The following is a 26,328-nucleotide window of genomic DNA, read 5'->3' as shown; positions in this document are numbered from 1 at the left end:
ATGGAATTATAATGTATTCTTGTGGGAAAATCCTGCTCGACATACGACCATTTCGACTTACAAACATGGTCTTGGAACGAATTAACTTCGTATGTAGAGGTACCACTGTATATCCCAATTGTGTGTAGTGTTGCAACAACCCATTACAGTCTCTAAATTACATTACAAAACTACTTTAACATTTTCTCATTCTATAACAGTCCTATAATTATTATACAAGCATTACTCAAGTTATTGATGTTTCGTGAGCCAAGTGAAAAGTCGCAATGGTTAGACGCAGGATTTAAGGTGGGGGTAACGGCATATATTCTGAATATTACGGTAGTTACATTGTCAGGCTAAAAAATGTTTTACAAGATGTCCAGAGATTCCTTCAAACAAAAAATTCTGGGTTCTTCCCCAAAACAATCAGATGTACAGTATGTATCACTTGTATAAAAAGGAAATGACAATTTACAATTATTTTTCACTTTGTTTATATACAAGTCAGAAAAAAATATTTCATAACTGTGGAAAATGAAATCTTGATTTTAAAAAAGGCTCTTCATATTAGCATAAACTGTCACGCCATTTTAAAAAGGACTTTTGTAATGTTAAATGGGAAGGAAAAAGTCTTTTGATGACTAGTGACAAGACCTTGCAGATAGCCAGCTATAACACTTTGTATAAGCGGTTTAATAATAACTTACTCTATGAAGCATTTGGTTTTCTTATTTTGCTTTCCTTTTCAGAGGCAACAAGTGACAGGTCCAACTAATGAGCTTGGTCCTATCAAGTTCTTTTTATATTGTTGCAAAGGCCAATTTAAAGCTCTGTAGCACACCCAGAGAAAGGTGAATATAATAGTCTTGGCCTTTCATCCACTGAGCAGCAATAACCTTTATGGCCAAAGTAATGAACTGGATGTGTCTGTCTTTTTAATGTGTCTTTGTATTCAGTGGGGCCTCAACTTTAATCAAAACCTATTTACCCCGAGTCACTCATCCGCTTATCTCCCTCTGCAACGCGTTTTCCTACTTTCGTGTTTTCTTTCGCTCTGTATCCCCCATTGGCTTTCTTTTGTGCTGGCCGCAACCTTGTCAGAAATACATACGTGACACTGCAGGCGCTCTCAGCAATGACAGTGTTGTGAAAATAGTTACCATGGAAACAGAGGAGCAATGGAATGTGGAAAACCTTTTTTAAAAGTCATCCTCATTTTCTTCTTGATTCAGCCCGCTTTTAGCCCCCCCCACCCACCCCCGTTGGAGTATGCATGGAGGAAGCATTCCAAATTGCATCCTGAGTGACGGCAGGGTTTATATTCGTAAAGATAAATTATAGATTCCATGTTTTTTGTTTTTGTTTTTTGTTTGTTTTTTTTTTTTATTAAAAAAAAAAAACAATTTATATAGACCTTATATTTCAGACTATAAATCTTTTTTCATAGTTTGGCCGGGGAGGCGACTTATATTCTGGAGTGACTTATATGGGAAATTAATAACACTATTTCATATCATTTCTAGTAGAGATGTCCCGATCGATCGGCGTCCCGATTGGGCCCGATCACGTCATTTTCAAAGTATCGGAATTGGCAAAATAATATCAGACATGCCTTTTTTTAATATATATATTATATATATTTTTTTTAATTAAATCGTATTCTAATTGTATTTAAGGTTACATACATAATGTGTTACACACTTCTAGAGTCTTTAGTTTAAGCTTAAGGTAGGGTTATCAAATTTGTCGCGTTAATGGCGAGAATTTATATTTTTTACATTCATCATGTTACAATATTTAACACAATTAACGCATGCACTGCACGACCCACTCACGCATTGTCGCGTTCAATCTATAATGGCGGCGTTTTACCCATACAGTATATAGAGCTAAAAGGCAGCGTAAAATGAGTAGAGTGAATTTTGCAGCCTTTGGAGCCTTTTTTTAAACGGCTAAAGCCTTACAATCCCTCTCCCAATAATTAGAATAATCGTGGGAAGGAATGTGGGAAAGAAAGGTAATAGTTGAATCTTTTTCTTAACACCCTATGTCATTTCCCAACGCGGAGAATATATATCAGTTGATACCACGACGCCCAGTCATGGTTACACTTCCCGTCATGCATTTGGGCAGAAGTTAAATGGCTACAGTATCATTTACTGAAAGCTCAACAAATACACTAGATGGCAATATTTAGTCACAATATACAGTCACATTTATCCTTTAAGAATTACAAGTCTTTCTATCCCTCTCACAGAAAGAATGTTAATAATGTACATGCCATCTTGAGGATTTATTGTCATAATAAACAGTACTTATGTACTGTATGTTGAATGTATATATTCGTCCGAGTTTTATTATTTTTTTTCTTAATGCATTGCCAAAATGTGTATGATCGGGAAAAATTATCGTGAATGATTGGAATTGAATCGGGAGCAAAAAAAAAAGCAATCGGATCGGGAAATATCGGGATCGGCAGATACTCAAACTAAAACGATCGGGATCGGATCAGGAACAAAAAAACATGATCGGAACAACCCTAATTTCTAGGGCTGTCAAAATTATCGCGTTAACGGGCGGTAATTAATTTTTTTAATTAATCACTTTAAAATATTTGACGCAATTAACGCACATGCCCCGCTCAAACAGATTAAAATGACAGCACACTGTCATGTCCACTTGTTGCTTGTGTTTTTTGGTGTTTTGTCACCCTCTGCTGGCGACTGATTTCATGGGTTTCAGCACCTTGAGCATTGTGTAATTATTGACATCAGCAATGGAGAGATACTAGTTTATTTTTTGATTGAAAATTTTACAAATTGTATTAAAACGAAAATATTAAAAGGGGTAAAATTTCTATAACTTGCACTAACATTTATCTTTTAAGAACTACAAGTCTTTCTATCCATGGATCGCTTTAACAGAATGTTAATGTTAATGCCATCTTGTTGATTTATTGTTATAATAAACAAATACAGTACTTATGTACAGTATGTTGAATGTATATATCCATCTTGTGTCTTATCTTTCCATTCCAACAATAATTTACAGAAAAATATGGCATATTTTATAGATGGTTTGATTGCGATTAATTACGATTAATTAATTTTTAAGCTGTGATTAACTCGATTAAAAATTTTAATCGTTTGACAGCCCTAAGATTCATTTCACATGTTATTTTATTTTCTTTATGCTATAGTTATCTGAATAACTCTTAATAGCTTTGTTACGTAACATACCGGGCACGTTCTCAGTTCGTTGTTTATGCGTCATGTAACGTTAGCATCAGTGTTGGTAATCCTACTTTTAAAAAGTAAGTAGTTACAGTTACAAATGACTTCTCTCAAAAAGTAATTGAGTTAGTCACTCAGTTATCTCATTGTAAGAGTAATTAGTCACTCAGCAACTCACATTACTTTTCATGTTCTACACGTTATTATATGATACATTCTATAACATCTTTCACATCAAATATGTTTATATTAACTGACTGAATTGAACTGATTTTTTATTTAAAAAAAAAAAAAAACATAGGTCACACTTTTTACATTTTTTTAAAATTTCACCTTCATTAGAGTGTAACGGTTTACAAACTTCAACTTTGCGCTGAGAAAAAAGCCTTTCTGTTTTTCCTGTTGTACTGAACCGTGACCAGGTACCAAGGTTCATACGTGACTTGTGTATTGTCACAACCCTAATATCAATATGCAGGTGAGGCTCTGAATCTTCTGCCTCTCCGAGTTTGTAACCCTTTACTTTTCGAGGTTGTGAGTCGATCGGGTTACAGTTTCTTTGTGTAGATTATATTTACTCCGTCTTCTCTACTATAATGAGGACCAACACGGTACGACAGTGTAACCCAGAAACGTCAACGGTGCGACAACGTGGCCGCCGCGAAAACGCAGTGAAACGCGGGCGTTAAAGTCAATCAGCCAATGCACACCAGTCGCAGTGCGGCCGTATGTTAGACTCGTCCCAGAAGCGGCTCAACACGACGCACGCGAAAAGAACGGAGTTTATTATTTGACGCGAGACGCGACCCTCCTGCGTCAATACTACTACCGGTAGCAAGAATTGGGCAGACCGGAAGTCACTCGTGTAAAAATACGGTGGATCCGGTCAATTTTCAAACTAATATGCAATCGTAACCCACTTTTTGAGTTCATCAGATCTCTTGAGTGGTAGATCGGGGCACAGTTGACTTGTCTTTGTTGATTTACTACTGTCTTCTCTGCTATAATTATAACCAACACTGCCCCGTGTTCAATACAAAACCCTCCTACCACAACAAAACAAGTAGGAACAAATATTCACACAGGAACTAAAGTTATACAACATAAAATATACAATATAAATATTTGTAAAATATAAACACATAATAAAATAAATAATACCCCCATTTAAATAAAATAAATTGAAATGAGCTAAAACACCTGTAATTATATAATAAGAATAGTACAAAGATCCTGCGTGCACAATTAAATTTATTAATTTCTGTGTGGCGCTTTAACTTGAGAACATCCACCAATAAAGCTTTTGAAAACCGTTCATAAGAAAAAAAAAAAGATTCATTGAGGCATTTTATTTGTAAAATACATGTTAAAATCTTTGTCGTTGGGACTGCTTTTCTCTTTAGCACAGGACTTCTTTTTTCTTCTTTCAGAAAGAAAGCTGACTAATACGCGGGGTCTGAAAGGCAAATTGTTGGATTATCTTTAAATACCTGCTACTTTTGAGCAGAATTCTAGCTTCGTATAGGCTAATGTCCCTATTGTTGAAAGCACAAAGGTGTGTAATAAACAACTAGTACATTTATATTTTGCATTTTGTTTTCTTACTGTACCGAAAATGAACCGAACCGTGACCTCAAAACCGAGGTACGTACCGAACCGAGATTTTTGTGTACCGTTACACCCCTAAGTATTACAGTATTTTTTTCTATTATTTCTTTCCAAACCTGTGTCCACCTTACTGCAAGCTGTCAGAGGAGAGCCTCACTTCTTCATCTTCCCCGTCATCTCTTGGCTCTCTGTGGATTTCAGACTCCCTTGCAGACGAGAAGGATTTATGTACGGATCAGTGTTTTCGACTCCTATTCAAAATTTCACACTGTGCCACGTGCCAACTTGCTCACAGCGAGCTAAAAGGCAAAAGGATTTACCTGTGTTTACAATATTTCTATGCAAATGAACCGACCCCCACAATGTGCACAAACACCTTTTTACAAGCCCAAACAGATGGACACACGGGAGGCCTATCCCCTATTGCTCGACCAACTGTGTTTTACCCTGACATCGCTGGGCACCTAAAATAAACCTCTGGAGTGGAACGCAAAGTTTCCCTGCAGGTCACAGCTGGTCGCCTGTCTGCTCGTGATGCCGTTACATCACACACAGAGACGACCAGTCTTATCTGCCACATCTGATCCTTCAGCAAGACAGAGCACAGTGGGGGGGAAGATAGATGGTTGACAGATGAAATGACTGCTGCAGACTCAAAGTTGCTTGCACTTCCGAGATATTTGGCTGACATTAAATGTGTTTTGGGTGCAAATATTAAATAATTTGAGTTACACCAGTAGAAATATGTGAAACTTTTTTTTCAGAAGCTCTTTGTAACTTCGCACCAAGCAATGTTTCGTGACTAACACCCCCCTCTCCTGCTCCCTTGGTCTCTTGCTTATCCAGGCGAAACAGCAGCGAGATTGTATGTGTGACCCCAGCCGGACTAGCTCCAGGCCCGACTCCGGTCATGGTGGACATCAACTCAGCCGAGCTGAGAAACCCGGAGGTCAGGTTCAACTACTCGGATGATCCCACCATCCTGAAAATTGAACCCGACTGGAGTATTGCCAGGTGAGAGGGAGCGTTAATCTGGGCTAAAACTAAAAAAATGCTGCTATCATACACTGCTGGCCAAAAGTATTGGCACCCCTGCAATTCTGTCAGATAATGCTCAATTTCTCCCAGGAAATGATTGCAATTACAAAAGCTTTGGTAGTAATATCTTCATTTATTTTGCTTGCAATGAAAAAAAACACCAAAAAAATGGGGGGGAAATTAAAATCATATTATTTTACACAGAACTCCAAAAATGGGCCAGACAAAATTATTGGCACCCTTTGAAGAATTAGATGATGCTTCTCTAATTTGTGTAATTAACATAACGGTAACACTTTACAATAAGGGTCCCTTAATTAACATTGGTCAATGCATTTTTAGACAGTAACTAATGTTTAAGCAACATTACAATAATTAATATAATTGCTTATCTAGCATTTATTAATATATTAATTACCATGAGTTAATGCATTAGCTAATGCATTAGTTAATGCATTAGCTAATGCATAACTAGACAGTAATTAATGGTGTGGTAAAAGAAAAAAAAAAAATATAGGCCTATATAGGGTTAGGGTTTAGGGTTAGGGTTTGTTAACTTAGCATTTATAATTTCTTAGTTTAGGGATACATGTGGGTTAATTAAGGTTAAGTAATACTTATGAGGTACGAATTACTTAACCTTAATTAACCAGTTCTGATTTTTTTTGGACCCTTATTGTAAAGTGTAGCACACGTATCCCTAAAAAATGTTAATTAATATATTAATAAATGTTAGATAAGCAATTATATTAATTATTGTAATGTTATTTAAACATATTGTCTTAAAATGCATTAACTAATGCATTAACTCATGTTAATTAATATAATAATAAATGTTAGATCAGGGATTAAATGAATTATTGTCATGTTACTTAAACATGAGTTACTGTCTAAAATGCATTAACTGAAGTTAATTCAGGGACCCTAATTGTAAAGTGTTACCAACATAACTTGTTACTTACCTGTGGCACATAACAGGTGGTGGCAATAACTAAATCATACTTGCAGCAAGTTAAAATGGATTAAAGTCGACTCAACCTATGTCCTGTGTCCTTGTGTGTACCACATTGAGTATGGAGAAAAGAAAGAAGACCAAAGAACTGTCTGAGGACTTGAGAAGCAAAATTGTGAGGAAGCATGGGCAATCTCAAGGCAACAAATCCATCTCTAAAGACCTGATTGTTCCTGTGTCTACCTGCGCAGTGCCATCAATAGGTGTAAAGCCCATGGCACTGTGGCTAACCTCCCTAGATGTGGAAGGAAAAGAAAAATTAATGAGAGATTTCAACGAAAGATTGTGCGGATGGTGGATAAAGACCTTCGATTAACATCCAGACAAGTTGAAGCTGTCCGGCAGGCCGAGGGTACAACAGTGTCAACCCGCATTATCCGTCGGCTGAATGAAATGGGACTCTATGGTAGGATACCCAGGAAGACCCTACTTCTAACCCAGAGCCATAAAAAAGCCAGGCTGGAGTTTGCCCAAACTTACCTGAGAAAGCCAAAAACGTTTTGGAAGAATGATCTCTGATCAGATGAGACAAAAGTAGAGTTTTTAGGGAAAAAGCATCAACATAGAGTTTACGGGGGGGGGGGGGGGGGGCTTTAAAGAAAAGAACACGGTCCGCACAGTCAAACATGGCAGAGGTTCCCTGATGTTTTGGGGTTGCTTTGCTGCCTCAGGTACTGCATTGCATGACTGTGTGCATGGCATTATGAAGTCTGAAGACTACCAACAAATTTTGAAGCATAATGTAGGGCCCAGTGTGAGAAAGCTGGGTCTCCTTCAGAGGTTATGGGTCTTCCAGCAGGACAATGACCCAAAAAATGCTTCAAAAAGCACTAAAAATGGTTTGAGAGAAAGCACTGGAGACTTCTAAAGTGGCCAGCAATGAGTCCAGACCTGAATCCCATAGCACACCTGTGGAGAGATCTGAAAATGGCAGTTTGGAGAAGGCACCCTTCAAATCTCAGAGACCTGGAGCAGTTGGCCAAAGAAGGTCTAAAATTCCAGCAGAGAATTGTAAGAAATTCATAGATGGATTCCGGAAGCAGTTGTTTTGTCTAAAGGTTGTGCTACCAAGTTTTAGGCTGAGGGGCCCATTTTCGGAGTTTTGTGTAAAATAATAAAAAAAAATGTTTTGTGTTTTTTCATTGCAAGAAAAATACATGAAGATATTACTACCAATGCATTTGTAATTGCAATCATTTTCTGGGAGAAATTGAGCATTATCTGACAGAATTGTATGGGTGCCCATACTTTTGGCCAGCAGTGTATGGCTTTATAGTGCAAAAATAGTCTGAATTGTGGCAAAAAGTGATGCATACTAAATAATTATGAGAGTTGTGCTTTCCTGCTTACCCTATACTTCATGACCTACTGTATATAGAATGTAATAGTTCATATGAGCAGTCTTTGATCTACAATGCTGCTTGATGCATGTATAGAGCAAGATACAAACACCAATGCATTATTTATCCTATGTGATGGTCGCTCCGTACATTAACGTATTTTTATATGAGCCTCGCCAACTAAACTGAAATATGGACTCCGCGCACAAGCTCATTGAAGTAATATTCCACCAATATTCCCTGCCCGGATCTCAGTGAAAAAGAAAAACAAACATTGCTCTCAATTTTCAACCTCATCTCTCTTTTTAAAGACCTCTTATTCATTCTGTTTATAGTTCTGTATGAAAAGTAAATGTTTGTGAGCAGCAGCAGTAAAGGAAGGCTCCTGGAGCAGCACACTTCCAGTTGATGAGCTGCTGTACAGATATACAGTGTGTGTAAATATTACTTGACTTTATTGAAATGAGGCTTTATAGCCATGGGAACGTTTCCTGCTCAAACACAAGCTGTGTTTTGAAGTGTGAAAAATAAGGACATTAAAAAAAAATTCATTGTAAAAAGCTTGCAGGAACCAAATGCTAATAAGCTCGCTAATATGACCTAGAAATTGCTCCGTTTTGCATCTCTCGTGGTTCTCATTTACTTCAACAGTAGATTTCCAGGAATTGTTTGCGTATTGTCCACATAACAGCAGCTAAATAAGCTATAGATGCCTTCAAATTGTCACGCAAAATAAGTCAATTAAAAATACATTGTTTTACAATAAAGTCATAATGTAATGAAGTTAGTACTGTATGTGGAATGTATGGCTGGGAGGTATTTTGTTTGTTTGTAGATGATATATTAGATGTTATTGCAACTGTTGCTGATACTGTAGTATGTTTTTCACCTCATCAGCATTGCTTTTGGCAGCCGTTTTAGGGTTTTATTTTTATTTATTTTATTTTTTGTTTTTTTTTGTTTTTTGGGATGAAAATACTTATTTGTCTCAGTCATATTTCTTTCATTTCGAAATGTGTTCGTCTTCATCTAGTTTTAGTTGATGGAAATCTCATACAAATTTCGTCTGGTTTTAGTGGACAGTTACTCAAAATGTTTTCGTTTGTAAGATTCAAACGCTTTAGTCCAAAAATAAATAAAAGGTTTCCAAAAATTTTGAATGAACATAGACTCAACTGTATGTAAAAAAAGCGTTTAAGAGGATGCTTGCCATGCTAAAGTTGATGTGAATGCTATGCTAATGCGACGAGTTACATTTAGAGTGTGATGATCCCTAAATTCTTATCCTTTAACCTTAAGGCTAAAGCAACATTACATATTCTCTCATGCCAAGATAAGAAAACAAATCTTACCATGTGTTTCCAAACAAGCAAGATGGAGTGCAGCCTAACTTGAAACGCATCCTAAACTCCGGTGAGGAGAGTGAAGGAGAGACGCAGCACATCTCACATAAGTGACACGACCCAAACACTGCTACGATGCAAGCTGACGTTTATTCACGTACAATGTGAAGATGTCATGCATTGTGAACCTTAGGGTTTGGCCTTGTTTGAATTTGAACGGTTCCAGTTCCGATTCCACGTTTCGATTCCGGTTCCAAACGATTCTCGATTCAGATTCTTTTAATAGACAGGGTCAAAAAAACTGCATGGTTTATATTGATTTCTTAACTCTTCGATTATTTTTTAAATTATATGAACTGTCAATTAACTTTGCTATTTTTAACTTGTTTATAAATATCAGTCTTTGAATTTGAATATGATGAAGTTTCTTTCCACAAGAGTGCTTTATCACAAAGATGTTTATTTTTCAAAAGCTCACGGAGAAAACATTTACACTAGGGCTGTCAAACGATTAAAATTTTTAATCGAGTTAATTACAGCTTAAAAATTAATTAATCGGAATTAATCGCAATTAATCGCAATTCAAACCATCTATAAAATATGCCATAGTTTTCTGTAAATTATTTATATATATATTCTGTAAAATAAATTGTTGGAATGGAAAGATAAGACACAAGATGGATATATACATTCAACATACGGTACATAAGGACTGTATTTGTTTATTCTAACAATAAATCAACAAGATGGCATTAACATTATTAACATTCTGTTGAAGTGATCCATGGATAGAAAGACTTGTAGTTCTTAAAAGATAAATGTTAGTACAAGTTATAGAAATTTTATATTAAAACCCCTCTTAATGTTTTTGTTTTAATAAAATTTGTAAAATTTTCAATCAAAAAATAAACCAGTAGCCCACCATTGTTGATGTCAATAATTACTTACACAATGCTCATGGGTACTGAAGCCTATAAAATCAGTCGCACCCAAGCGCCAGCAAAGGGCGGCAAAACTCCATAAAACACAATTAACAAGTGGGCCTTTCACTCTACTGTGATTTAAATCTGTCTGAGCGGGACATGTGCGTTAATTGCCTCAAATATTTTAACGTGATTAATTTAAAAAATTAATTACCGCCCATTAACGCGATAATTTTGACAGCCCTAATTTACACGTATTCTTTTGCCTATGTTTTAGAATGTCTTATGCTGCAGGCATTTTTACATGTTATTGAGCTCCCACTAATGGGCTAACCTGGTGCAGATTATTAAAAAAAAAAAAAAAAAAAAAACTTGTAAAACCCGGTCCAGACTCCAAAAGCTCACGGAGAATTAGGAGTATTAGGGCCAAATTAATACATTTTTAAAAAGACTACGACTATTGCTACGAAAGAGTCGCAAATATTTCATAGCGGTAAGGTAGCTGTGAGCCACTACGCACTTTACATACATGTGCCTTAGCTGAGAGCTACGACGAAGCCTTAGTATGAATTATTCTATTGATTATAATTTGATGATCTTTTGATAATGTTAGTTTTAATGGAGGCGGCAATGCGCTCCATAAAGTACGTATCTGCTTATATAGCTACATTAGCCCGACGAAATAATACGACTTATTCTCGTACTATTCCATCCATCCATTATCATCTACCGCTTGATCCGAGGGTCGGGTCATGGAGGTATCAGAAGACAGATGTAATTTATTGTTTTACTTACCTGGTTCTGACTGGTTAGAGGTCCGGCGCACCGCGTCAAATACGTGGCACTCAGCTATGCACTACTCGGCACTTTTATTTCATGAAGCCGGAGGCGTTTAATAACATTGGTCGTGCATCCACCTTTACATGATATACTAGTAGCTGTGCTGTAAATGTTGCACTGAGCTAACTGATCTTTTTTTTTTTTGTGAAGTTGTGCCAAACTTTTGAGCGCTGCCACACAGTGAACGGTTCCGGGAGAGCCGGAGTGTTAGTCCTGGATCCCATCGATGCTCGATGCCCAACCCTAATTAACATTCTACGAAAACTATGTCGCATTTTCGTCTCGTCAGAAGAAAACTGGCATTAAAACTGTTTTTTAGCTCGTCAACGAAATATTTTTATTATCGACATTGTTGACGAAAACAACACTCCAACCCACCGTACTATATTCTTACCACCATACCACCGGACTTGTTTTTGAGCGTTTCTCACTGTTCTTCTGCAAGAAATATCTTTACTCTGCTACAATTGTGTTTCAATTTGCCAGCCTCTTTTGTCACTTTTCTAAAACATATATTTCATCCCAAAATCTTGCTACCCTCCCTAGTCAAAGTAATTCTTGGGCTAACAAAACATTGAAGTGAATTTGTAAAGATTAGGTCTTATTTATACAGCGATGTGAGATTTGCATTCTTCGCAGTTGTTTAGAGTCTTAAGTGGAGAAAAGGTTCACTCTTGTAGTACTGAAAGATTTTTCACTGTTAATTCCCCTTGAAAAACTTACTCTTTAAAAATCTCTTAAATACTTAAATCCTGTCCCTTTTCACTCCATATTGCATTGCCACTTGGATGCCTGTCAGCCACCTTAATGCCACTCAAAATCACTAAAGCCTACTATCCACTGCGTACTTTTTTTTTCCCCTTCTCGCGCCTCTCTCCATCTCATCGTAGGCTACCCAGGCTTAGAGATAAGACCCAGGAACTCCTAACTTTTTTTTTTATATTTTCTTATTTGTTGAATATAGCATAATGTTTTCAAGGTAGTGTTCCTTTTTGTATAAAACTAAACAACGAAGACACCCCTCAGTCCTGTATATCAAGTCAGTGGTGACTCCCAGTGGATGTGGATTTGTGATACAAGGCTCACGGTAATGGTGATCTCACGATTCGGCGATTCAACAGTTATCGATACACGGGTCAGGAAATCATTCTAGAATATTCTACGAAAAGACTAATGAACAGAAAACCAAGCTATGTTCATGCTTTTGCTGTGAATTTGAGTTTTAGTAGATATCCAATCCATTTGAACTGGGAGGATGGCAGCGAATGAAATTCGTTCATTCGCTGCCATCCCTCCCACTTCAAACGGATTGGACGTCTCGGGCTGTCAGTGGCAGTCAATGCCAGGCAATGAGTTAATTTTGGAGTATTTCACATCATTTTCGGTTTATTTTCGGTCACTGTCTTTACCTTTTGGGGCATTTACGGGTCACTCCCTGTTGATTTTGGGTTACTGAAAAGGAAGTGACTCATGAATGGCTCCAAATGAGTAGCAAGTAACTCAAAATCGACAGGACGTAACCTGTAAATGCCACAAAAATGAACAGGAAGTGATTTGTAAATGCCCACTAGACTGGCTGTGAATGCTGTGGTTCCAATGCCATTGACGCCGCTAGATGTCCAATCCAGTCAAAATGAATTGGATGTCTCACAACCAGTGAGCTAACGTAGACACTATTCTAATGGAAGATTTTGGTAGTGCCTTTTTTTGTGTGATCCAAGACACCTTTTTAAAACGATATATCCAGGGGTGCACATAATTTTTTTTGCCCAGGTTCTCAGAGGAGGACCTGGAGATGTGACTTGGTCCTCATTGAGCTTGAAAGCCGACCCGCCTGATGCGATAAATTTATGACAAGCTTTACTTAGAGCCAATTAACTTTGATTAATCATATTAACAATTAATGCTTGATTAACATGCCATTACTTTGAAGTGAAATGTAAAGAAATAAACATAAAAGCACCAATTCAAAATAAAGGGCATCATGCGGCTCCCACATTAACTCCAAGCCTTTTTAAAAGTGGGACGTCCTCCTTATAAGACCTCATTGAACGTGCATGTTTAGCTTTGTAAAATGCGAGCAAAAACACGTTTGTCAGTGCATGTCGCTGTTCATTACCTTTATTCCGCCACATGTCCATAGGGCGAGTGGTGTCCTGTTTGACATCGATAGTTTGCTTAAATGCCACATGCTCTCTGTTTTTTTCGTGCTTTTCAAAGTTTGGATGGCTGAAATTCTTTGACCCTACATAAAATGCGCTGCTCTTATCGGCGACATTGGGATTCTCACGGCACATTTTGTACCGCATTTCCGTGCGAGCATCATTTGCTTCTAGCCATGGTACCTCCCGTAGCCACTTTTCAGCAAAAGTCCTTTTTTTCGGTAGCTCCGGTGACGTCTCTGTCGTCTGTCTGTCTTTTGACGGGGGTGGGGGAACACGGAAGTAATTACTCAGTGTGGCCTGCCTCTTCGACATTTTGAGAAGTTATTTTCTCGTGTCCGTCGCAAATACATTGGTCAGCCATCGGTACGCAAAAGCGTATGGAAGCCATTGAGGGCCAGCGCGTTTGTCTACGTCCAGTACGCATGCTCGCATGCGGACCACTTATGTGCACCCCTGGATATATCGCTTCTTGGTGAGAGATTATCGCGTTACACCTCCTTTTTTATATATTGTCAAACCCAGATGTGGGCAGTAACGCGTTGCATGTACTCCATAACATTTACTTGAGTAACCTTTTGAGAAAAATATGCTTCTAAGAGTAGTTTTACTAAGCCATACTTTTTACTTTTACTTGAGTAGATTTGTGAAGAAAAACGCTACTCTTCCGCTACTTTGGGCTACACAAGAGTCGTTACATTTTTACTCTTTATTCTACATATTAGACTTTTTTTTATTTTTTGCTAGTGATGCCAAGAGTAGCTTGACTAATTTCACCAATTAGACATCGCAACAATGATCACATGAATCCATCAGACGCAAGCTTGCTTTCAATGATCACGCCAGCCTGTTCAGTCGCGTGGCATCTTTAAAGCACCGTAAAAAAAGAAGTATTTGACATAGTTTCAGTTTTTATTTGCCGCTGATTGACCACAGAAAACCATGATCCTCTTAATTTCATAATAGTAACTAGGGTTGTTCCGATTTTCTTTTTTTGCTCCCGTTCCGATCCCGATCGTTTTAGTTTGAGTATCTGCCGATCCCGATATTTCCCGATCCGATTGCATTTTTTTTTTTTTTTTTTGCTCCCTATTCAATTCCAATCATTCCCGATAATTGTTCCCGATCATATACATTTTGGCAATGCATCAAGAAAAAAATGAATAAAACTCGGACGAATATATACATTCAACATACAGTACATAAGTACCGTATTTGTTTATTATGACAATAAATCCTCAAGATGGCATTTACATTATTAACATTCTTTCTGTGAGAGGGATCCACTGATAGAAAGACTTGTGACTTGGTATATTCTGACTAAATATTGCCGTTTAGTGTATTTGTTGAGCTTACAGTAAATGATACTGTAGCCATGCCCAAATGCATGATGGGAAGTGGAACCATGACTGTGCGTAGTGCTACCAATTGATATATCTTCTCTGCGTTGGGAAATAACATAAGGTGTTAAGAAAAAGATCAATTGCTGGCTTGCTTCCCCACATTGCTTCCCATGATATTTCTAATCGTAGGGAGAGGGATTGTAAGGCTTTAGCCAATTAAAAAAAGGCTCCAAAGCCTGCCAAAATTCACTCTACTCATTTTACGCTGCTTTTTATCTCTCTATATAGGTAAAACGGCGCCATTACAGATTGAGCGCAACAATGCATGGGTGGGTCGTGCATCTCTAATAGTAGTTACTAGGGAACTATTAAAACTAGGAACTATTTTCTCCACTAGAGGGCGTTCATGCTCTTTGGACGAATAATGCTTCATTTCTGTCTTTTTTTTCCTCTCACCAGAATTAATTTTTTCCCCCTTTGGCTTAATGTGGTTATGTAATGGATTGTTGTACACTATCATTATAACAATAGTTCATAATTTTTTTTTTTTTTCCTAAAAAAAAAAAAAAGAAAGAAAAAGAAAAAAACATTGTTTAAATAACAAAATCAAACAAAAATAAGCAGTTACTCACAATGTTACTCATGACTTGAGTATTCTTTTCACTGGATACTTTTTTACTTGCACTTGAGTACATTTTTTGGACGACTACTTTTCCTTGAATAATTTTATTTTGAACTACTCTCCCCATCTCTGGTCAAACCCCTAGTGGATGTGCCACTTAAACCTTGTCAAACCCTGATTCGTTTTTAATTTATATGTTAGCTCAGTTAGCCGCTGTCAGATATTTTTACATCAGCTAAAGTTCAGCGTCTTAGACCAACAGGGGCCGTGAAGAAGACAGCTAAGAAAAGAGTCTTTCAGCCGTGTTATCAACCCCTATGTTGGTCAGCGTCACACGGACTTGAATAGGTCACAGGTGTAAAGGTTACATAGCGTGTCAGATCGCTGACAACATGGGCCTTTCTCAGTGTACATTTATATCTCATGCAGATAATACCTCAGAAAAATCCCAGTGCTGGCAATTTAATATCTCCCTAGGGGTGCTGTGGAGAGTTCATTAAATGTAACATGTTGAGGTCATACAATCTGATGAGATAATTACAATTCACGGGCAATCACTCAACTTTACATTTCTGGTTTACGCATACATATAAAGAAGTGTTTATGTTTATGTTTAACGCACTGCTGAGTAATTGCATGGTCATTAAGTGCTGTTATCAGTAAACACTTTTGTAATTGTTTTGCTCATTTGTTCAATAATGTCTTTCAGTGGAGGGACCATGTTAACCGTCACAGGAACTAATTTGATGACGATCAAAGAACCCAAGATGAGGGCTAAATATGGAGCTGCCAAGTCAGAAAATGTAAGTGTATGAGCGGTTAAAACTTAAAATGATTGAGTAAACCGCATTCACACAGGTATTCTGGTAGGTGTCTCTATCATTCTCTTTAGATGTACTGATTTTCAAATGATACGCACACTCTTGGGTCACACACATGCACCTTACCTGTCAGTCAAACGGCCAAGGGCCCATTTTCTGTTTGTTTTTGATGTTGAATTTCCTTTTAGCAGCTTTAACCTTTGAAATGTCAAGCAGTAATAAAGCAGCTCCAGCAAATCCCCCTCTACTCACCTATAGCACCATGGGGCTTAGCTAACCTTTCCCCCTCACCAGCGCTTTGCTCAAAGTGAAAAAATATCCCTTTTTGCCTTTGTGGCGCCCCTCCTCAGTCAATTTGGTTTCGCTTTGTTAATTTTCAGATTGACCTATAAAATATATTAGATACAGCCTTTTTCCTCTGTCTTGTTCTTAAATGTGACATCGGCTGATACACTGTTTTGTCAGGCGACTTTCATTACATTTAATTTGCAGTGAATGACTAATCTTTATTTATCTAGGATTTTTCTATACTATTATTTACTGTATACTTCTGATACTTCAGCATCCTCCTAACATTATATTGGAAAAACATTCAATGCTATGGAATAAGTCTATCAACATTAATTAAAGGTACTGACAAGACCTGTTATAAATGAATTAGGGCAGGGGTCCCCAACCTTTTTTGCACCACAGACTGGTGTTATTTGGGTCTTTTTTTCACAGACCGGTGTTCCGTCAAATTTTGCACCCTAATAAAATTTTGCTCCCAAAGCTTTTGTGGCGGTAAAAAAAGCCCTTAACACACGAAGTAACAGCTCATAGGCGCTGCCATTTTGTGACAAACGTGACATCTGTTATACCCATGCTTGTGCTGTAGGTAACCTGCCAGCCAGGATTTGTCAAAACACCAGGTTTGCGGGCTGCAGTGGCGTTACCAGGGGAGGGGGGGCAGTGCCCACCCAAAGAAAACTGGATGTAGTACTAACGGCAGTCTAGGCACCGTGTATGGTATCCCATTCTCATAGTACTGATGTGTTCTAAGTTTTAACCTTTACGTTGTTACCTCCTCTTTGACCTTTAAAAAAACAAAAATGAAACGAAATGTTGGTTTTGTTCCTAGGGGGCGCTAAACACATTTACGCATATTTTGATTTTTTTTTTTGTTTTTTTTGTTTTTGTTTTACGTTTTATCAAAGTTTTCACCAGTGTTCACCTGGCTGTTGAGTTTGGTGAGTTTTGAAGCATTCTGAGGGGGTCAAAGTAGGGCTCAAAGCGTCGGCGAGACAAAGAATGACTGCTAGGAGGCGCTACATAGTGTATTTGGAATTTGTCTTTCCACAGTATCAAAGATTGCACCTGTCTTGACCTGCCTGCCGATTTTGATGCATTTTGAAGCATTCTAAGGGGGTCAAATGGAGCTCAAAGGGGCTGCGGAACAAAGAATAACTATAATAATAAAAATAAAACCGAGGAACCACAATAGGTTACCTAAAAAAAAAAAACATTGTCACCTGCATGTCCATACTGTTCAGTTATGGATGTGTTCTAAGTCAAATAAAATGAAATCGACTTTTATTTGTTTAGACCAAATCACAACAACAGTTATCTCAAGGAGAAAACAAAACACGTTTTAGGTGCAGTAGCCCTACGCTGGATTTCGACCTAATTGAGCATTGTAGGTTTGTTTTTATTTTTCTCCCCCACCCCCAAGGTAAGACTAATGCCCACCCACACCTGGCATCCTGGTAACACCACTGGCAGGCTAATCAGTTTTGGGTTGCGGGGCAAAATAAAAAGGTGACTGACATTCGTAACTCAGATAATTCAAGCGATATGTCCTTCTCAAATTAAGTTGAGCTTAAAAAAATAATGAATGAGGATCGAAATACAACAAAAGAACAGTTGACTAACTTGTATTGCAAAACTCCGCCAACTTAGATGGTATAAAATAGGGCTGTCCCAAACGACTAATGTTCTCCCGATTAGTCAGCCGACTATTTTTACGATTAGTCGACTAATCTAATAATTTTTTTATTTTTTTTTACTAATTTAGCAATGAAATTTTTGTTGACGCTTATCAATTCACAAAAAACATTGGAACACTCAAATCATTTATTAAAGTACAAATAAACACGTAAATAACAATAATAAATCACAAATAAACAATGAGTTCAAATGCTGATAGAATTAACTAGTGTAGCATCCCGATTGAAAAGATGGTCTCTTAAACTGATGGTTTACAACTTTTATTCCATCCTTGATGTAAACACACTGTAAGAGCTACGGTGCACACAAATAAAGCAACACAATTAGAAATTAACAAAAACTTTTCAACTTTTTCCTTTTAAACCTTATTTATATATCAATGAATTGCCTATATGAATTGCCTTTACCTTATTACCTTATCATTGACAATCTCTCCCTTGAGTGCAATCACTGTATATACTGTATATATTTATGACCTTTTAACCTTATATAATTTTCTATATCATAAAATAAACCATAACATGAAATCATGAAATAAACCTTTCAATTAGCATTAAGAACAATACTAATAGCACTTATAGGCCCATTGTCAATGAAACATTATTATTTAGTAAGGCGACAGCACCCTCTGGTGTACAAAAAATGAAAAAAAATAATAAAAAAATAAATAAATTACAAACTGCGTGAAGGCGCTTGAGGTGTTTATTCACGGCCGACGTGCAGCCAAGCTTGGCACTGAAGAGACAGGACAGAAGAGTGTACTCTCCTTTGTTTCTTTGAAATAAGTCAATGTTTTGGACACTCTGGTGCGCTTTTTTTGGCTTTGTGCCGCTTTCCCCGCTTGCAAACAGAGCATGCGACATTCTAACTTTCCATGCATATATTTTTTTTAACCCTTCATTAACCGTCAACGGGATGCTGTGCTCGTCGACGGCTTTACGTCATCGATGACGTCGACTATGTCGACTAGTCGGGACAGCTCTAGTATAAAATGCATCCATCCATCTATCATCTACCGGTTCCCACAAAAAAACAAAACAAAAAAAAAAAACTGTTAAACATACCTCTAAACTAAATTACAAATGCATAAACAATCATATTAGCTCAAACAAAAACTTGTTGGTCTTAACAGGGAGCAGCTGGATCTAGTCATGTGAGATGAGTTAAATCATACTCACTGTTGCCACTAGAGGACAGTGTATCCACCCAAATCAATAAGACTAAAAGCAACACTTTCAAAACAAACCATTACAATGCCATTCTAACTAAACGCATCCTCGAAGCTTTTTTCCAATTGAATTACTCGAATTAATCGATTAATGCAGCACTAGTACTTATTTGATTGCCTATTCTCTTATGTATGAACTTGCATTCCTAATGTGGAATTTGTGTCCCATCGCAGAACTGCACCGTAGTCAACAACACAGTGATGGTGTGCCTTGCTCCCTCCGTTGCCGGCTCTGACAAAGTTTTCTCCGAGATGGGAAGCAGTCCAGATGAAATTGGCTTCATCATGGATGATGTGCATTCTGTGCTGGTTGTCAATGAGACATTCAGCTACCATCCAGACCCTGTGTTTGAACCTCTGAGCCCCAATGGCATGTTGGAGCTAAAGCCCAGTTCTCCACTAATTCTCAAGGTAAACTGACTTATGCTTTTAGCATTGTTTTAGTTGTATTGTTATTTTATAAACTTTGTTTTTGCTTCACATCCATAATGTAATTTTATGTGTTACTGTTCAAAATCTTTCTTGTACATGTTTTTCCCCGTGTCATCGCAATAGCCTTATGCGGGGCTAGCCCCTAAATCCTTATTTCATGAAGCCTTTAGGCATCCCCTTTCCTTATTGTGTGCATGCTTCTGGTTTATTACAGTGTATGGACAAGAGGTTCTCGTACAAATGTTCCTGACAAAATGAATTCAACAATGTCCCTATTTTTTAGGTTTCCGTAACATGGGTTAGTGCAAGTGACATTGTGATGTTGGTGTGGCATGCATTTATTGGAGATGTGATGCGTGTGTGAAACATAGTTTTTAAGCAGAGTTAGCATACATTTATTTAACAAAATTTCCATGTTAAATACAGTGATGCCTCATTTTTCCCGGTTAATAGGGACCAGAAACCGCCACGATAAGTGAAAAACCACGAAGTAGCGCCCCCCCTTCCCAAAAAAAAAAAATAAAAATGGGGGGGGGCTCGTGTGTGTGTTAGTACAAGACTTTTTTGGGGGGTTTGTTTTTTATCCCCAAACTATAATTAAAAAAACTTACTAAACTATATGAATAAATTATTTTTGAACACTTCAAATGTAATAATTATGATAATTTTTAAACACGTTACTGTCCCGCTGAATTATTTTTAAACAAGAATAAAGTAGAAAAATGGTTGTCTTTATTAAATGCTTCATTGACTGAGTCCACTCAAATCCGCCCAAGCTGCTCACTTACGCACAATGAGTTGCCACAGCAACTGTTTAACAAATTACATGATGATTGACGCATGCGGAGCTTTAAAGTGTCGGCTTACAAGCGTCTCTGGCTAAAAAACAAACCTTAACGTCTGTCATCATTGTTAACTTTAATAAGCAACTCCATACTGCATTTATTTATTTATTTATTTTAATTTTTTTTTTTTTATTTTGATGAACTGTGGGTGTGACGTTTGAAGCGCGAAGTAGCAAGGGATTACTTTACTAAAAAGGTTTAAAATTCAATTGTGTAATTTACAAATAATGCTTAAATTCTAGCATAGGACCAGTGGGACTCTAGTCTTCTAGTGTACCTGGTGCACACTTTTGAGGACCAAATGTCCACTACATCGCCATCCACCTACTGGTGACGCAGCACCAGGAGCAATGTGGGGTTCAGTATCATGCTCAAGGATACTTAGGCGAGTTCATCAGGGCAAAGAATCGAAACCACAACCTCTGGGTTGGGGGACAACTAGTCTACCACTGAGCCACGCCACGAGTAATGATAATAATTTTTTTTCTGACTTATTCATGGTTTTCGTCAAGGTTTAAAAATTCCATATGACTCATTTCGACTTCATATTTTTGAAGCTACTTAAAACTTTCAGTCAGTGTCCAAGGTTACTGAAGAAGCAGCTTTTGTCAATGGAAATGATTGGTTCAGCACAGCTTTCTTTCATATGTGCCTCATCCTTGAAACCTCTTTCTTTGCCCCTACTGACATTTGAATTTGTGTAGCGAATGATAAACAGCTTAAATGCAATTTTGAAAATAAGGTCAAAAGAACCTAGGGCTTGCTTTTCAGGACTTGCATTGCTTCATAGTCATGTTTACTACTTCTAAACCACTGAGTTACCATTTTTTAAAGAAATATTGATATCATGGCCATGCATTTCAATGATGTCCCAAACTTTATCGTTGTTAGTCTTCATCACGGTGCGGCACTGTTGCTATGGTTACTCTCTACAGTGGGGCAAATAGGTATTTAGTCAACCACTAATTGTGCAAGTTCTCCCACTTAAAAATATTAAAAAGGCCTGTAATTGTCAACATGGGTAAACCTCAGCCTGGTGCAGGTCTACAATTTTGTCTCTGGTGTCCTTCGACAGCTCTTTGGTCTTGGCCATGGTGGAGTTTGGAGTGTGACTGACTGAGGTTGTGGACAGGTGTCTTTTATACCGATAATGAGTTAAAACAGGTGCCGTTAATACAGGTAACGAGTGGGGCCTCGTTAGACCTCGTTAGAAGAAGTTAGACCTCTTGGACAGCCAGAAATCTTGCTTGTTTGTAGGTGACCAAATACTTATTTTCCACTCTAATTTGGAAATAAATTCTTTAAAATTCAAACAATGTGATTTTCTGTTGTTTTTTTTCCGCATTCTGTCTCTCATGGTTGAGGTTTACCCATGTTGACTATTACAGGCCTCTCTAATCAATCACTGCGTCTCACTGTTAACCTAAACCTGCCATTAAAACTAAAATGATAAAACAATTGTGAACAATACATTAGATGAGCTTTGAAATGACAATTTACCAATTGTTTGCCACTGTGTTCATTACATTATTTCATAAGTAACTTGTGGGTCTTTGTAGGGCCGCAACCTGATTCCTGCAGCGCCTGGAAATACTAAGCTGAACTATACAGTTTTGATCGGGGAGACACCGTGTATTCTCACCTTGTCTGAGAGCCAGCTCCTGTGTGAGTGGCCCAACCTCACTGGAGAACACAAAGTCACCGTAAGTACTGTACTGCCAAGCTATAAAAGATCTTTCATCATTATGTAAGCAGCATTATTTATGTTTTGTTCATTATGGGTATGACACTGTCTTGAACACCAGCCTTACTGGTCTATCAATCTGTGCATTAACGGTTGGATGCCTGTTTAACGCTTTCGGCATTGTATTGATGATAAAATAACCATGATATTAGTGCAAAATTGCTCTACAAATCAAACCAAAATTTATTGGCATTATCAGCCAAAGCATAGCCATGTATGAGGAAAGTGAGGTATGACAGGGGTTTTGGAGGGTTGGCCATATACTTCATAATATATGGACATGACACTTCCGCCAGACTCTGCGCCATGCCTACGGTTGGGGGCCTTCCCACACTCAGCTTCAGGGGCCGTTTACATGGTGACTCTCCAAGAATACGAAAAATTTCAAATTTGCATTTATATGGGCCCGTCTCCATTCGAACAATGTTGCAATTTCGCATAAAAACGATGTAGTATTCATGCCAGGCCATAGGGGGCAGTGCAGATTTACAGGGCGACAGAGAATGATGCACTTTGACCCCACCAAGCTCCCTCAGCCCGGAAAAAATAAGCCCGCCCACTCGGAGCAATGGCTTTTTTCTTTTGTCCAAAAAGGCACAAAAATGGAAACATTCAACATATTTAATTTAAAAATATTATTGAAACAGTAAATTAAAGCCGACATTCCGCTATATTTGCTGTTTTTAATGTTTAGTAGCACCGCTGCGCACAGAGTGCTGACGTTATCGGCGAGGTCTCGCGCCGCAGGAGTCTTTGATATGCATGCCGAGGAAGCCCCTCTCAATCCACCGCAATCGGATTGTTCCACTTTGGAGGCAGGATTCAGAATTTTTCATCTTCGCCAACACCATATGCATGCGAGGCCACTCCACAACACAGTCATTGCGTCTTCGTGTCGGCATGTAAACTGCCCCTCAGTTAAGGCTGAGTAATGCTTCGCAGTCAGTCGCAGTAATTCTTAAAACCAACACAACTCCGGATTTAGGTTGAAAAAGTACGAAAGTTGTACCGCATACAAACAGGAAGGATCGTCTCAGGAGTGATTTGTTCGAGGATTCAAGGTATATTTTTTGTACCATGCATGCATTTGAAACGTTGTGAAAAAAATCAATGGGAGAAATTAGCCGCTACGGCATTGGCGTCATAGTTCGCAATATTTCCGTAAAATAAATGCTAACTGAACATTTTTTTTTTTTGCCTTTAACCAAGAATCAAGACCGTTTTACGTCCATATCTATTAAGAATTCAGTGATTTAAGCATTTATTCACAAGAATTTTCAACTGAAAAAGCTGTTTTCATAAGGTGGCCACTACATTTGCTTACTGACTAGCACCATAGTTCGCAATATTTACGTAAAATAAATGTTAACTGCAGGGTTTTTGCTTTTAGCCAGGAATCGAGACTGTTTTAAGTCCATATCTACAAAGAATTCAGGGATTTAAGCATTTATTCATAAGACTTTTTAACGGAAAAAGCTCTGTTTTGATAAGGCGGCCGCTACATTTGCTTACTGAATAACATCATAGCTCGCAATATTTACGTAAAATAACTGCACTTTTTTTTTGTGCTTTAACCAAGAATCAAGACTGTTTTACGCCCATATTTTTAAAGAATTCAGGGATTTAAGCATTTAATCACGAGAATTTTCAACGGAAAAAGCTCTTTTACTGTGATTCCACTCCATCAGCTTTGACGGCCACGCCACCAATGCAGGCCCCCGATTAATCGGCCCCGCTTCCCGTGTCCCGTCAATATATTATGAAGTCTATGGGTTGGCCAAAAATACTCCATTTACCATTTAGCAGACATTTGGACTCGAGTCACATGGACTTGAAATGACTCGATTTGCAAATTTGATGACTTGCAACTAAACCTGCACAGACCTAAAAAAAAAAAAAAAAGCACAGACTCTGTCTTGACTCCCTTGAGCTGGAAGGATCCGAGACTCAAGACTCGACTCGACTTAATTCGTAGGACAATGACTCGAGACTCGACAAGCTGACTCAAAAACTTGGATCGTAGATTGGTTACTACCTGCCATTCATTTGCTAAGATGACTTTGCCGTTCTCACCACGCCTTCACGGAACAACCTGTGACTCGTCTTTACAACCTTGTGACTCGGTTCAACTCGAAATGACCGAGAATTAGAGGTGCAAAAATGAATCGATTAATTGACAACTAATCATTTAGCAAATCAACCGACAACTATTTTGATAACCAATTAATCGTTTAGGACTTCGTCACCTTAAACTTGAAATTATACCATACATATGACTTCTCTTTTGTGGATTTCTTCATTATATTTTTGTTAAGTCAAAGTAAGACATGAACAAAAATCTGCTTTTACTTTGGAGAACAACAATTCGCATTTTTGCCAATTTTCGGACATCTTGCTGTCTAAACTAGCTTCTTAATAATGCTGCAGCAATGAGTCAATTAAATCGATTAATAAATTAGTTGCAAACAAATTTGATAATCGATACAGTTGTAGACGACAGTTAAGTCTGGAAGCGGTAATAAAATTTTGTCTTTAATTTTTACTTACACCATGCCTAAAACAACTGCAAAGTAAACTGTGAAGGTAATTGAAAAATGTTACATCTATCCGATTAATCGTTTATGAAGATAATTTTTAGTTGCTGCCCTACCGAGAATCGACTGGAGTTGATTCGACGTAATCTTATGACTTGACTCGACATAACCTCGTGACTCGACTCGATTCGACTTGATTTGACTTGCCCTCAACAGGTAAGAGTCGGGACTTACTTGTAACTCGAATCATAGTGACTCTTGCAATTGTCTGCCATTTAGCTTTCGTATTTAATTGTTTAATCATTTGTTTCTTATAACTCTCAGTTACTTCGTTACCACTTGTTATTTTTCCAAATACAGAATATCTTTTTGGCTGTTTTAATCATTCTCAGCTTCCTAGTCTGTGTTCTTCATCTGTTTTTATTATGTACAGTACGTCAATCCACTTCCTGCTTTTTCATCATCTTTTTTTATTATGTACGTCAATCCACTTCCTGCTTTTTCATTCATCTCGCTCATTCTTTTCTCCCCAAGCATAAAACCTAAATCTCTGATTCTCTATCCCCACTCATTCAGTGTATCCACAACCGTAAAAACACACATCCTGGCTCTAATATTGCTTGGGGTGTTTGCAAATGCATTTATGTTTTTAGAGGCTTTTCATTGGTCTTGGCTGGCGAGTGTACTCTTGGGGCTTTGAACAGTATTGATATTCAATAGAAAACCCAAATGGCTAGTGGGCGTGAGGGGCCCGCGACTACTTTTATTCTGTCCTGTAGTCCGTATTTCATAGGTATAAGCTACCTGAAGAATTAAAAAAAAAAAAGTGTGAAAATGGATAGAAAATAAATCACTTTTGTTCCCATGCTTCAGCTTGCCAGGAAGGACTGTTTATTTGTCATATTGCGCGTGACTGTAAACTACATACCATACTGCCTAGGGGCAGAAATATTTAGCTGAAGGGGTTTAAGTTTGGTCTGGACTTGGAGCAGCTAAGAATATCTTTGCCAATGTGATAGATTACTGTGTACAACATTGTTTTTTTTCTTGTTCCAATCCGTCTTCAGGTCAGATACTAATGGAGGTAGCTGATAATAGGTCAATGTATTTAACTGTTTGTAGTCCAGTAACTGTTTTTTTGTTTGTTTGTTTGTTTGTTTGTTTTTAATTTTTGTGTGTGTGTGGTGCAAGGGTTTGCATAGGGACAGTAGGGACATAACACTACAAATTTTCATGCTGCTGAAATTGTCCCCACCGACTTTTAGCAAACTTATTTTCATTATATAATTAGT

The 26,328-nt window shown here is 37.8% G+C and overlaps 1 protein-coding gene across 2 annotated transcripts in view; it reads left to right on the top strand.

Moving 5' to 3' along the window:
- The window catches only part of LOC130921934 (plexin-A1-like), a 484,623-nt gene that overhangs the window by 402,995 nt on the left and 55,300 nt on the right, over positions 1-26,328 (top strand). For both annotated transcript variants that reach the window (XM_057846316.1, XM_057846315.1), the window contains exons 16-19: positions 5,670-5,837; positions 16,156-16,249; positions 19,656-19,892; positions 22,318-22,461. In XM_057846316.1, the coding sequence (XP_057702299.1) occupies positions 5,670-5,837; positions 16,156-16,249; positions 19,656-19,892; positions 22,318-22,461 (643 nt within the window). The remainder of the gene's footprint in view (positions 1-5,669; positions 5,838-16,155; positions 16,250-19,655; positions 19,893-22,317; positions 22,462-26,328) is intronic.

This window comes from Corythoichthys intestinalis, chromosome 9 (assembly GCF_030265065.1).
Source record: "Corythoichthys intestinalis isolate RoL2023-P3 chromosome 9, ASM3026506v1, whole genome shotgun sequence".
Lineage (NCBI taxonomy): Eukaryota > Metazoa > Chordata > Actinopteri > Syngnathiformes > Syngnathidae > Corythoichthys > Corythoichthys intestinalis.
Note: the sequence above shows the minus strand (reverse complement) of the source record. Positions and strands in the feature narration are given on the sequence as shown.